Raw genomic sequence first — 14,722 nt, forward strand, 5'->3', positions numbered from 1 at the left:
TTTTCATCTCCATTTTTTTTTTTTTTTTTTGAGACAGAGTCTCGCTCTGTCACCAGGCTGGAGTGTAGTGGTGCGATCTCAGCTCACTGCAACCTCTGCCTCCTGGGTTCAAGTGATTCTCCTGCCTCAGCCTCCCAAGTAGCTGGGACTACAGGCGCATGCCACGACGCCCAGTTAATTTTTGTATTTTTAGTAGAGATGGGGTTTCACCATGTTGACCTGGATGGTCTCGACCTCTTGACCTCGTGATCCTCCTGCCTCGGCCTCCCAAAGTGTTGGGATTACAGGTATGAGCCACCACGCCTGGCCTTCCATTTTAAAAAATATCTTGCAGATATTACTAATAACAGACACATCAGATCTCTTACTAGAAAATGTGGAGGCATAAATCATTGATAAAATTTTAAAAATACCTAATTTGTATTGAGTGCCTGTCTATGCTAGGACTCCACATACGTTCTCTCCTCTCTTCTTGGATCCTCACAGCAACCCAGTGACGAGGTGTTATTATCCTTGTTTCACAAAGGAGGCAGCTGAGGCTCAGGGAGGTTCAGTAACTTGCCCGAGAGCCCACAGCTAGTGAGCAGCATTATCCAGAGCTTGGAGGAACAGGGAGTAGATGATAGAGTGCAGGTTTCAAGCTCCGGCAGCACAGACCTGAATTCATATTTGCCTGAGTCCCTTACTGCTGTGAGACTTGGGAAATGTCATATTCCTCCTCTATAAAATGACAACAGCTTATTTGTAGGGTTGTTGGTGGAATTAGATCAACACACAGCCCAGAAAGCACATTCAAAGAGGCTGGCCATGGTAGATGCTCAAGAAATGATTCTGAATTCAAAGCCTGCCCTTCTCCACTAGCCCATGCTATATTTCCTATGGATGGGATTATAGCCCATGGATGATCCCGTTTGATCATCACCTCACACTAAGTGTAGGTAGGTAGGCACCATTTTTATCATCCCATTTTCCATATGAGAAAATCCACTGGCCCAAGGCCATGTATCAAGGAAAGCAACAGAACTGACATTTACAGCCATGTGGATAGACTTCAGATCTGTTCTTTTAATGACTCTGCTCCAGAGGGTGAAGGAAAGAACTGCACAACTTTAATACTGTTACAAGATATCTGTTTCTGATATGTATTTCTATGCACATCAGCACATCAGTATAGTAACAAGATACACACACATGCATATACACATACATATATTCCTGGTACGTATTTCTACACACACCATTGTCCACATAACATTTGTGCAAGATGGCTCAATTTTAGATCTCCTGCACTAGATGATGTACTAGCAGAAAAACAAGGAGTTGCCTCTAAATCCTTCTTTCTTCCCTCTCTCCCTCCCTCCCTCCTTCCCTCCCTCCCTCAATCCTTCTTTCTTTCTTCCTTCCCTCCCTCCCTCCCTCCCTTCCTTCCCTCATTTATTTATTTTTTTTCTGGTATAGTAGAAGAAGCATTTCTTAGTTAGGCTTAGTTAGGTATTTCTTGGTTAGACTAGCAGTGCTTAGGTTGACAGCCTTAGTTAAAGAGGACTGAGAAAGCTCCATCATCAACCCACCTTTAGCTAATCTCAAGTAAAATTTCACAGGAGAAAATAGGTCCATATACTGTGATTTTTGCAGTCCATTCCCTGTCCACAATCTGCTCCCACCTCATCTTAGCCCAAGGAAAATCACATCCCAACATTTGTCTCTCCCTAGTGTTTATAAATGTTCTCTAAAGGAGTGGCTTTTAACCTTTCAGTGTTTCAGACTCCTTCGCACATCCAATAAATATGAAGGAGCCTCTCCTCAGAAAAATGCACAGTCACCCATATTACATTTTAACCCAATTTTAGGGGATTCTAAGTCCCTTTTGAAACCAAGCCCTTTCTGAAGCCCCAAGGTGTTACTTTTACTTTCAAATCTCCTTTCCTGTATCCTATAAATGTGTCTTATTTGGAACCCTCAGATGTTCATTATGTGTATATGTGGGAGAGAGAGTGAGAATCTGTGCTGTGTTTGGACATGCTTCCCATCAGCTTGACTATTTTTTAGGCAACACTTTCTTCGCAGCCATCTTAGCAGTTTCTGCGTAAGGTACTGGATCACCCCACAGTAGAGCGTGTCTCAGTCAGGAGACAGCCCGTGTTATGAGCTGTTGAGTTTGGGTCACAGACCCCACCTAGTGGGCCTGAGGTCTGGCTTCTGAAAGCATCCAACTCACCATAGTCAAGTGCCCTCTGAGTAATCCTTGCCTTGATTCCAGGGTAAATGGTCTGAGAGGATGAGACATAGAAATTCCACAGGAGGAAACATCCCCAGAGGACTGGGATTGTCTTTGTACACATCTGAAATTAACCAACAGTTAAGGTTCCTTTATTATTCTTGACTTTCTCTTTGGTCAATTAAATCCAACATTTCTAGATTTTCTCATTTTTACTGTTTACTTCCAGAACTGAATACATCCATCCAATCCATCCATTCATCCATCCATCCATCCAACCATCCATCTGTCCATCCATCCATCCATCCATCCATCCATCCATCCATCCATCCATGCGCTCTCCCACCCATCCATCCATTCATTCAGCAATCATTTATTGAACACACCAGCATGTGTTCTAGGTGCTGAGGGTGTAGTGTTGACCTACACATGGCTCCTGACCTACGTTTTTCACAGACTAGTAGTGAATATGCATCCTTCAGGGCCAGCTCCATGTCCCTCTCTGTGAAAACTTCCCTCACCAAGTCATTTTACCCTGGGCTCATCACACTCTACTCTGGGATCCCACCACACTTTACACAGTGCATATGCGTCCATTAGAACATCTGATACACGATGTTGTCTGTTTGCAGGCAGGACTTCTCCTCTTACCCTGATTCAAGCCAGTACCATTTCACACAGATTTTTGTGATAGCCTCCTTACTGGTCTCTCTGCTTCGGCCATGGCTCCTTTCTGGCCATTCTCCACACCACAGCCAGAGTGAGCCTCTTAAAATGAAAGTTAGATCATGTTACTCCCCACCCCCATTAAAGCCCTTCAGTGGTTCCCCATCTTACTCAGTGTAAACGCCAAAGTCATTTTATCAGCTACAAGGTGTAGAGGGCCTTGTAGCTGATGGAATGACCCTATGCCTCCACTTCCTCATTGACCTCTGTCCTTAACACACACACCTGGCTCTCATGATCCCAGCATCACTGGCTAACTTGATCTTTCTTTAATGATCTAAGTAGCCTGTACACCAGGATCTTTGTATTTGCTGTTTCCTCTTCCTGGCATAGTCTTCCTCAAAGAACCCGGTCTTGCACTTCTTCAGATAACTCAAGTGTCGTCTCAGCAAAGTCTTTCCTAGCCACTCAATGCAGAACATGGACACCTTCCCTGTGGCCCTGTTATTATGACTCCACCATTGCTTTATTTTCTCCAAAGCACTTATCATCATCTAGTGTAGTATCCAGTTACTGATGTGTGTATTGTCTATCTCCTCTGCTGGAATTTTTAGGCTTCATGGGGAAGGACTTCATCACTTCAGCACCTTGAATAGTGACTGGCACACAGCAGGCATTAGGGAACTACTGAATGGCAGACGGGATGAATGAATGAATGAATGAATGAATGAAGTCTCTTTCACAAGCTGTGAATTGGGCCATGTGTGCCTTATGGGTTCTCCAGCACCTGGGGAAGCCCTTAATCTTAGTATACACCATCCGGTGTTGTGACTGTCTTTTCACTTGTCTATCCCTTTGTCATGGGGATTGTGTCTTACTTCTATAACTCTGGAGTCCAGTACAATACCTGGCACATACTAGGCACACAACAGATTTTTGATGAAATAAAAATTCTCTGCAAAGAGAGGGACCACATCTTATTCACTGTTATATCACCCATACTTGGCATACATGAATGATTAACGTATGCTTGTTGAATTAATAGACCAAACAAATTAATGGCATCCCATTTCTTGATAGATGAAGCACAGGTCCCAAAAGCAGCAGTAATTTGGGTTTCTTTTAATGAAAATCAAGTGAGTAATATATTCACAGGCCTTCTTTCTAGTTTGGAAGTTACAATCTGGGTGAGCTATCACTGCTGCACTTACACATGCAAAAGACTCACAGGTGGCAGGTACCACTGCGCTAACACACAAACATGAAACAAATCAAGGAAGGCCCAGGAAGGTGACCTTGTTGATGTTGTCAGAGAGGAAGAAGTAAGCCAGGTGTGGTGGCTCATACCTATAATACCAGCACTTTGGGAGGCCAAGGCAGGAGGACTGCTTCAGCCCAGGAGTTTGAGACCAGCCTGTGGAACATGGCAGGACCCCATCTCTACAAAAAATAAAAAATAAGGCTGGGCACGGTGGCTCATGCCTGTAATCCCAGCACTTTGGGAGGCCGAGGCGGGTGGATCACGAGGTCAGGAGATCCAGACCATCCTGGCTAACGTGGTGAAATCCCATCTCTACTAAAAATACAAAAAATTAGCTGGGTGTGGTGGCAGGCGCTTGTAGTCCCAGCTACTCGGGACGCTGAGGTAGGAGAATGGCATGAATCCGGGAGGCGGAGCTTGCAGTGAGCCGAGATCATGCCACTGCACTCCAGCCTGGGCGACAGAGTGAGACTACATTTCAAAAAATAAAAAATAAAAATTAAAAAAAAAACTAAAAAATTAGCTGAGGATGGTGGTACACACCTGTAATCCCAGCAACTTGGGAGGCTGAGATGGGAGAATTGCTTGAGCTTGGGAGGTGGAGGCTGCAGTGAGCTGTGATCATGCCACTGCACTCAAGCTTGGGCAATGGAGCAAGATCCTGTCTCAAAATAAAATAAAATAAAAAAAGAGGAAACTGTGAGAGCCATGTGTTTAGATAGAGGGAGGGGTCAGGCCAGGTGGTCAGGTAAGGATTCAGAGATGAGTAGGATTCAGAAGCAGCCTGGGTGAAGGAAAAGAGGTCATTGTAAGAGGTGGAGCCCTTGGCCAAAGTAGGTGAGAGGTTTGATTAAGGGGGGTGGGTAGGCTTTAAGGCGAGGCCATGGAGGTGGGAATGGGGCAATGTATATAAAGGGACTTCTAGAGAATTTGCTTGAAAAGAACAGAGCAGTCTGATTAGGGATGGAAGTGTCCAGGCAAGGCCACTGCTAGCCTATCTTGGGCTTTTGTGTGAAATGGGAAAAGGCGCCCCTCTGGAGAGATGCCAGCCTCTTGGCACAAAGTGGAGCCAGTGGAAAGCACTTTAGGAAAACCCCACACCAGTGTATGCAGCTGGGTGGGAGGTGGAAGGGCTATCCTATGTATCCATCGGGCTAGAATTTTGTCTAGTGCACAAACTCCCCAGCTTACACAGGGGGCCTGTGCTCAGATTAGTGAATGCTTATGTGGGTATTTTGCTGGAGGACAAAGGTTTAGAAATAAGGTCTTCACCTGTCTGTGGGTAAGTTCATCTTCAGGTCTGAGAAGGCTGGCTGAGTCAACCTGCTTACATCTCTCACCTGATCTCCTAGGAGCCCCCTCTATATCCCATCATCCAGCCAAACTGAACTACTGGTCCCTAAACACATGCCACGTTTTCTGCCTAATGCTATTGCGTATGTTTTTCCCCTCTGCCTATGCCTGCAGAAACCGTGCATATCCCTAACGCCCATTTAAAGCACCATCTTCTTTCTAAAGCCATTTATGACTTCCCTGAGTTAATTTCATTTCCTTTTAACCCTTGATCAAAATACATATTTATTCATGCATGTATGTTTCTTTTCTGGCTTATGATTTGCCTTCCCTACCAGAATATAAGTGCCTGAAGGCAGAGACTGCAACTGGTTTGGAGGTCCTAGGTCTGGCTCAGTGCCTGGGATAGAGTGAGTGACTGTTAAGTGTTGGTAGAATGAATCAATGAATTAATAAATGAAGGAATATCCCTTACCTTACTCTATCATGTATTACACTTCTTTGCAGAGATGGTTAACAAAGTATTTATGTACTAGTAAACTGCAGGCATCCATCGAAACAGATGTTGGCCACAGTCCTGGAGCAGGGGCCAGGAAGTTGAGTGCTAGATCATGGGGAGGACAGGGGATGTCTTACAGGAGGGGCCAGAGTAGTTGGGGGCACTGGGAATAGGAGGGGGACACTCAGAGTATTGGCTCCTTACCCTTAGCTATTAAGGCATTTCGGTATTTTACCACTGATATGGCCTTATGAATCCAGCGTGATATTTCAGCCCTAAAGAGCTGGTTTGGGTTCTACAGGACAAGTTACAGAAGGAAACTGGGCAGCAGTGTTGGGAGCAGAGCTAAGAAAGAATGACTTGAGGGTGGTCAGGGTGCAGACAGCACTAAGGGAAGCACAGGGAAATGGGAGGGTTGAGAGCTGAGGGGAAGGGATTTGGGTAGGAGAGGAGGATCTCTGGCCAAGCAATGAGTGATCTGAAGGTTGGACAAAATGTGGTGAGTGGGATAAGGGAGTGTAAAGCCCTCCATGTCCTGGGAGGCAGAGTGACAGTAACAGCATTTTAACACTCTGAATGGATGCATGTACCTCCTGCAGGAGCTAGATCCAGCTGGTCTTCTGCTGTGCTGGGCCTTTCTTGGTCCTTTAGTTGCCCTTGGAGGTTAGTCAAGGTGTCCTGGAAAGGGGGATAAGTAGAGATGAACTATGGGAGTGAGGAGAACACTTCTGGGACTCAGGTTAGTGGCTGCTGACCAACTCGTATAGGAGCATTTCCACATTTTAACATATGGCGAGGCCAAACTGAAAAGCAGTCTTGCTAATATCACTGCCGGCTAAAAATTGTAAATGGGTCTGTTATGCCAAGACAGGCATTAGAGAGATTTTTGTTTTAAAAGAGCAAAATAGGCCTGGCGTGGTGGCTCACGCCTATAATCCTGGCACCTTGGGAGGCCAAGGTGGGCGGATCATGAGGTCAAGAGATCAAGGCCATCCTGGCTAACATGGTGAAACTGTCTCTACTAAAAATACAAAAATTAACCAGGTGTGGTGGCGCACACCTGTAGTCCCAGCTATGCGAGAGGCTGAGGCAGGAGAATCACTTGAACCCAGGAGGCAGAGGTTGCAGTGAGCCGAGATTGTGCCACTGCACTCCAGTCTGGCGACAGAGCGAGACTCCATCTCAAAAAAAAAAAAAAGAAAAAAAAGAAAAAAAAAAGAAAAATATTTTCATAGCAATGGAATGTTAAGACCAAAATGTCTGTACCTATTAGACTGTGTGCAAATTAAGGCAGACATGATATCTCTCCCTGGCACATGGTAAGACCCAAATTAATATGTGCTAACTGATCAACTGACTGACTTAAAAGATTCCAGTCAACTAAGAAAGGTTCTACAAATGGTTAGAAAAAAAGGAAAAACCAAACCATCATATATAATATAGAGCTCTCCATTTCCATAGTGAAAAAAACATAATAAACCAAAGAAGAAATATTACTTGTGAATGGAATAACAACTAAAACAATACATTTTTATTTCTTTACCCTTTACAAAACTCACAGTTCTTTGAAGTGGATGTTCTTATTATCTTACTCCCATTTTAGACACGTGGACATGGAGGCTTAGAGAATCTGATGACTCGTCCAAGATCCCACAGTAAGTAAGGCACCTGGGAACCCAGCCTTGTTCTTCTGGTTCCTAATTCTAGTGTTGATGAATTTATTTTTATTGAATGACTCGATACATGCTAGGGTTTTCATTTTCATCTGGGAATTTTAAATAGGAGTTGCTTGGCACCATTTTCCTTTTTGTTGTTGTTGTTTAAAAGTTATTCAATTTTTTAAATTATACTTTAAGTTCTAGGGTACATGTGCACAGAAAACCAAACACCATTTTCAAGGTGGAAAAATTCAATAAGCATCTAGAAACGTTCAAGCATCACAGTGCAAATCCCTTCTTATTTTCTTGGACACAACTGGAGTTTTAAATTCCCTGCCAGCAGTAAAACCTGTTTTCCCTTCTTGGTTAAAAAAAGTTTCTGAAGTGGTACACTTCGATGGAGATCCAGGAATCCAAAATTACAGGCAGGAAAACATATTTTTCCTCTAGAAATTTTATGAGTGAAAGAAATTACTGGGGTATGAAGGGGTGAATTGTACATAACTTTTCATTGAATTGTTCAGTTACGATGATAACTTACGGGCAAGGGAGGAAAGGAACCTTGTCAAGCAAGGTGATGACTACTAAAAGGTTAAGTAATTTGGCTGACAAGTGCAGGCAGGGCTAGTTGCCTGTTAAAAGGATCCAAGATCACTTAAAAACCCCACCAGCAAGCTATCTATTTTGTTGCTTCTGGGGAATTGCTTCTTTCCAAGATTCAAAATCTCAGTAGTCATTATTTTTCCATACAAATACACAGACAGAATAATACTCCTAAATTAAATGGTCCTTGTGTGAGTCATCCTGACAACCAAGAAAATGCCAGTCCAATTTAGAAAACACCTGAAACTCACAGATGGTCCTACTACTACTGCTCCTTGGCAAGAGCTTTGACTGACTCTGGAAAAACTGATTAAGGGAGTAATGAATGAGTAAAATGTAGCCTTCAAAACAGAGGCGCAGGTTGAAAATTAAGTTCAACAGGTTTAAAGAAGTCTAAACTAGAAGGGTATTCCGACATATTGGTTAAGACAAAATGACTGTACATAAGAAGTCTGAATCGACAGGTATGGAATGTGGGCAGAATATTTCAAGGGATCCACTCCTCACATCTAGTTTTATAGCAACATCTCTAATGACAAGGACCTTGAGAATTCATAGCATGTCTTTTCCCCAAAACTCTATGCCTAACACGAACAAGTTCAACAGTCCAGGCAAGTGGGTGGCTAGTTTTGCTCTGGCAGGATCTAGGTCACTGATGTGCTTTAAGACCTGCCTTGAAAGCACAGAGATTATAACAACTCCTTAGTTCTAACCATGCTGATTCTGAGAGACAAGATAGAATTTTCTGCCACTGTGCTGGGTTCCCCTCTGAAATGGAGGCAAAAATAAGTCCAGATCACTAAGCAACCCTCTTAACATTGTTCCATGATGCAAAACTAAGTAGGTGGTTTAAACCAACTCTTTTCTCTTTCTTATGGCTGTTTAGCTGTCACTAAAGCTTTTGCCTAAGAAGCCTCCAGGTGCGCATATGTGACATCACACAAACAAACAAAGATACAGAAAAATCTAGGCAGACAATAATAATAACCCAGGATATATGACAGCTGCCTGTTCAAAGTGTCCTACCAAATCTGGGACATCTCCAGTTTGGAGATCATGGCTGGCAGAGACCCGAAGTTTGTTCATGAGTCTTACCTCAAGCAGAGGAAGTGTCCAAAGCTGGAGAGCACCTTCGATTCTCTCTGCCTTTGAAGCTGATGTGTTCTCCACCTTGCGCCTTAAACTCAGCTGCTGAAAAGCCAAGATAATTAAGTCTGACTCATCTCAGTGGTGAATTTTTTTAATGCCTCTTTCAAAATGTGATACATAATTGCTTCACTACAATTACCCAATGGCATGAATGAACACTACAGTATCTACCTAGATAAACAGACAGTGCCACCTATGCAATAATTATCTTCCTGCAAAACACACACACACACACACGCACACACACACACACGCACACACACACACACCACTTGTGAAATTGTGATGGCTACTTTACCAAAATGATTGAAAACGGTGTTAAACTGCATTGGGAGAGGAAGAATTTTCCTGTCTGGAATCATAAGCTGGTTCCTTCTGGTCAGGGTGCCTGCAGTGGATGGCTCTACTACTGCCCAGAATACCTTTGGGACTTGTGGTGGATCATCAGATTCAGTCTGAAAGCATGAGGCTTGACAATCGGGCTGACCTAGTTACCTTATCACTCAGGGTAGGACCTCAGTTGGCATCTCTCAGTGTCCGTCCCCTCTTTTTCAGAATGTTATTAATGACTTACTGTTCCAGCATTCCTTAAACCTAAGTTGGGTGGGTGGGTTCATCAACTATTACGCAACTTAACATTTTCAGATTCCAAACTCCAGCCCTACTCTCATCTCCGATAAATGCATTTTAGTTAATGTGTTTTATCTATTTTTATTTTTATTTATTTATTTTTTGAGATGGAGTCTCACTCTGTCACCCAGGCTGGAGTGCAGTGGAGCGATCTTGGCTCACTGCAACCTCCGCCCCCTGGGTTCAAACAATTCTCCTGCCTCAGCCTCCCTAGTAGCTGGGATTACAGGAGTGCGCTACCACGCCCAGCTAAGTTTTTGTATTTTTAGTACAGACAGGGTTTCGCCGCATTGGCCAGGCTGGTCTCGAACTCCTGACCTCAAGTGATTGATCCACCCGTGTTGGCTTCATAAGTGCTGGGATTACAGATGTGAGCCATCATACCCGGCCATTAATGTATTTTAGATGGCCAGGGATTTGATTGTATGAAGTTTTTTTTTTTTTTTTTTTTTTTTTTTTTTTTTTTTTTTGAGACAGTCTCACTGTCACCCAGGCTGGAGTGCAGTGGCATGATCTTGGCTCACTACAACCTCTGCCTCCAGGGTTTAAGCGATTCTTGTGCCTTAGCCCTCTAAGTAGCTGGAATTACAGGTGTGCACCACCAAACTTGGCTAATTTTTGTATTTTTAGTAGTGATGGGGTTTCACCATGTTGGCCAGGCTGGTCTTGAACTCCTGACCTCAAGTGATCCACCTGCCTTGGCCTCCCAAAGTCCTGGGATTACAGGCATGATCCACCGCACCCAGCCTGATTGCATGAAGTTCTTATGGCTTATCTACACTTTTCTGGGTAAGACCTGGTGACCAACTGTCCTGGTTTCCCAAGAATGCAGGATTTTCAGTACTAAAACCAGAACAGTCCTGGGAAAATCAGGATGATAAGTCAGTCTGAAAGGAACCACAGACACTTTCACTTGGCATTGTCCATACTTCTCACAGCTTTTCAGGGGAGTTATACCTGGGTTATACTTACTGATTTGAACTGAGTTTCCTTAAGGTAAAGTGGGGATAGAATTAGTAACTTCCTTGATTGGTCCTGGTGAAGAAAAACATAATAACACATGAGAATGTGCTATTAAAACTGTAAACTGCTGTGAAATTCTACTCATTAGCATGTGGCCGTATCAATAATGATACGGTGCAGAGACGCTCTTCATGGGATCATTTATTGTTGGTCATCATAGATGAATCCATTCATTCAATCAACGGATTTACTGAGCTCCTACAATGTGCAAAGTCCTCTTCAGCAAAAAAGATGAAATTTTTGTCCACAAGGAGTTTATGTTCTAGTCGATGGAGACAAAATAAATAAGCAAACAATAAAATAAACAAAAACGTATAAATTGTGACATGTACTATGACGGAACTAAGGGAATGTTGTTGGTAAGGTGGTCTTGTAATTGGTAGAGCAATGCAACTGGGGGAGGTGGGCTTATTTTATCAGGATACCCAGGTGGGCGTCTCTGAGGAGGTGATATTTGGGCTGAGATGTGACCGTTGGAAGCCAGGCAGGCAAAGTGCTGAAAGGAAAAGGTGGAGGGAACTGCAAAGGTGAGCCAGTTTGTCTGAAATGGAGTTGGGGCAGAAGTTATGGTATTCGAGATGTAAATGGTGATGTCAGGTGGGTAGAGTTCAGGGAAGAGGTCAACTGGAAATATGAATGTCTAAGTCATCATCCAAAAGGTGGAGTTAAAGCCACAGAAATGAATGAGATCATCGCAGGCAGCTTCCCACGTGCATGTGCTACTGAAAGTGTGGAAGATGAGTTCAGGCATTATGCAGAGAAACTCTTGAAATTGTACTGTGCATTAGAGAAAATACAGAGCTAGACATGGAAGATGAAGGACAACATGGAAGACGAAGGACAACATCAAAAGCACTATATGGAAAAAAAAAATCACAAAATACCTCTACATCTTTCTACCTTTTCCTCACTATTTTCCCCAGGTGGCAACATCAATTTCCTCCCCCGCTGCCTCTCTCCCTGTCCTTCTCCAGGGTCCGAGGTCTCCTCTTTCGTTTCTCTCCTCTCCAGAGCAGCTTCTTGGCTCCATCTTCTTGCCCTGCTCCCACCTTCACTGTCTGGCTCCTGCCCGGCCCATCCCCTGCTCATTCTCAATTCCTTTTCTCTGTTAGAAAGAAACCAACAATCAGCCGGGCGCAGTGGCTCACGCCTGTAATCCCAGCACTTTGGGAGGCCAAGGCGGGCAGATCACAAGGTCAAGAGATCAAGACCATCCTGGCTAACACAGTGAAACCCCATCTCTACTAAAAACACAAAAAATTAGCCGGGCTTGGTGGTGGGCGCCTGTAGTCCCAGCTACTCAGGAGGCTGAGGCAGGAGAATGGCGTGAACCTGGGAGGCGGAGCTTGCAGTGAGCCAAGATCTCGCCACTGCACTTCAGCCTGGGCAACAGAGCGAGCCTCCCTCTCAAAAAAAAAAAAACAAAAAACACCAACAACCATAAAATAACAGTATCTTTCCATCTTTCCTGATGCAAATACTTTTTCTTCCTGTTACAAAAGACCTGAAAGTCTAACCACATCTTTGGTGAAAACCCCAGAATCATTGCTGTGTATTCCAGGAGTCTGCCACAAGGTAGAAGAGGGAGGATGGCTTGGATGAGAATGATGAGGAGAGACAGTGCAAGGTGTAGAGATTCGCCTTGCAGTCCTGAGGGCTCTCGCCTCCCCTGGACCTGGACCTGCGCTACCCATTCCAACGCTGGGTCCTTGAACAATTTACCTCACTTCCAGGTCTCAGAGCATCACCTCTAAAAGTGGAGCTCACATTTACTTTGAAGAGTCATTTTGAGAATGAAATTAGATGAGGCAGCACCTACGTTTTTCACACAGTGTCAATAAATTAGATGCATTTCATCTATTTTTATTTAAAGTTAATAATTACAAAGATATCTTAAACAAGGTTTGTTTTTAAGAAGTATACGAAGTTCAGTTTTCATGGTATTTACTTTTTACAGTTACCCTCTATTAGGAAATTTAAAAAGTTTCCCCTTCATATAACTTTTCCCTTTTAAATAAGATTATATACATTTTAAGAAGTGGGTTGATTTATGGGAAAAAAAGTAAATAACAGTACAGCTCACGTGGGACATAGAATACTTTTTTTTTTTTTGAGACGGAGTCTCACTCTGTTGCCCAGGCTGGAGGGCAGTGGCACCATCTCGGCTCACTGCAACCTCCCGCTCCTGGGTTAAGCAATTCTCCTGCCTCAGCCTCCTGAGTAGCTGAGATTACAGGCGCCACCACCACGCCCGGCTAATTTTTGAATTTTTGGTACAGATGGGGTTTTGCCATGTTTGCCAGGCTGTTCTCGAATTCCTGACCTTGTGATCCACCCGACTCGGCCTCCCAAAGTGCTGGGATTACAGGCATGAGCCACCGTACCCAGCCTTTGGACATAGAATAATTTCTGAAAAAGGGGCTAAAATAATTAGTCTAGGAAACAAAGATCTAAGAAGAGAGTGTAGCTAGTCTGTTATCTTTTATTTGCAAGAGGCCTTAGAAATCAGCTAATTAGCCTTCCTAATTAGCTGTTTAGGGCACATTTGCCAAATTCATCTTTAAAAACATCAACAACAAAAGCCAGCAGCACCCTATCCAGTTTCACTGTTTATTTTAGCTTTCCATATTTAACAGAAGATTTGCTGGGAATGCCTGCTTCTTCAGCCAACTCACGACGGCAATCTAAAATGCAAGATTAATTATTACACTGTCAAATAGCTGACAGTGTGTTTGTCTTTGCAGATCAGGGAACACTCTTAATTAAGACTCCAAAAGAAAAATCATAAATAACTGGGTAGAAATACTTGTTCATTAAAACGAGATGTTAAGAGATAGTGTTAGGGAACTGAGCATCCCTGTTCTTGGTTTCTAGAATGTCTGGGCTATAACCATATAGAAAGAGCTAACTAGGCCGGGCACGGTGGCTCACACCTGTAATTCTAGCACTTTGGGAGGCTGAGGAGGGCGGCTCACGAGGTCAGGAGATCGAGACCATCCTGGCAAACACGGTGAAACCCTGTCTCTGCTAAAAAAAAAAAAATACAAAAAATTAGCCGGGCATGGCGGCGTGTGCCTGTAGTCCCAGCTGCTGGGGAGGCTGAGGCAGGAGAATGGTGTGAACCCGGGAGGCAGAGCTTGCAGTGAGCCGAGATCACGCCACTGCACTCTAGCCCAGGCGACAGAGCGAGACTCTGTCTTAAAAAAAAGAAAAAAGAAAAAAAGAAAGAGCTAACTGAAGATCAAACATTTTTGAGATTGGAGGACAAATTATATTATTCTTGGTAGGAGACAAAAGTGGGAGGGAAGAGGGATTATGTGGATATGGAGGGAGGCGCCACATAGGGCAGTCTTGGGGCAAAAGACATTGTGAGTTCCAATCGCTCATTGCCCCCCAATGTTTGTGTTGGTGAAATCTGGTTAAAAGGAAACCCTAAAGAAGGATACATAGGGTAGAGAAAAATAAGAGTTAACATTTATTGTTTGTTATGTTCTGGGCACCATCCATATATGAATTCACTAAATACTCATCAAGACTGTATAAGGAACTAATATTATTTCCATTCGCTAGGTGGGACAACTTGCCTAAGCTTAGACATTACAGCTAGTAAGTTATGGAGCCAGGATTCAGGACCCAGGTGTTCCGTTTTCAAGGATATGCCTTTTTACCACTATACTATGCTGACTTTTTAGGAAGGTCACTAAAGGGCAACACAAAACCCA

At 43.6% G+C, this 14,722-nt stretch overlaps 1 protein-coding gene across 27 annotated transcripts in view; it reads right to left on the reverse strand.

Moving 5' to 3' along the window:
- BPIFC (BPI fold containing family C) overlaps positions 1–14,722 on the reverse strand; it is a 60,375-nt gene that overhangs the window by 40,738 nt on the left and 4,915 nt on the right. For 6 of the 27 annotated variants that reach the window (XM_063704830.1, XM_063704816.1, XM_063704834.1 and 3 more), the window contains exons 2-5: positions 10,950–11,012; positions 9,294–9,389; positions 6,528–6,615; positions 2,219–2,342 (exon numbers count right to left, since the gene is read on the reverse strand). In XM_063704830.1, coding sequence (XP_063560900.1) covers positions 2,219–2,342 — 124 coding nt within the window. In that variant the 5' untranslated portion in view covers positions 6,528–6,615; positions 9,294–9,389; positions 10,950–11,012. Of the gene's footprint in view, positions 1–2,218; positions 2,343–2,869; positions 2,987–4,688; positions 4,807–6,527; positions 6,616–9,293; positions 9,390–10,949; positions 11,263–14,722 lie in introns of all 27 variants that reach the window. The other 21 variants (XM_063704822.1, XM_031005330.3, XM_063704842.1 and 18 more) reach the window with 7 other exon arrangements.

Source organism: Gorilla gorilla, chromosome 23 (genome assembly GCF_029281585.2).
Source record: "Gorilla gorilla gorilla isolate KB3781 chromosome 23, NHGRI_mGorGor1-v2.1_pri, whole genome shotgun sequence".
Taxonomy (NCBI): Eukaryota; Metazoa; Chordata; class Mammalia; order Primates; family Hominidae; genus Gorilla; species Gorilla gorilla.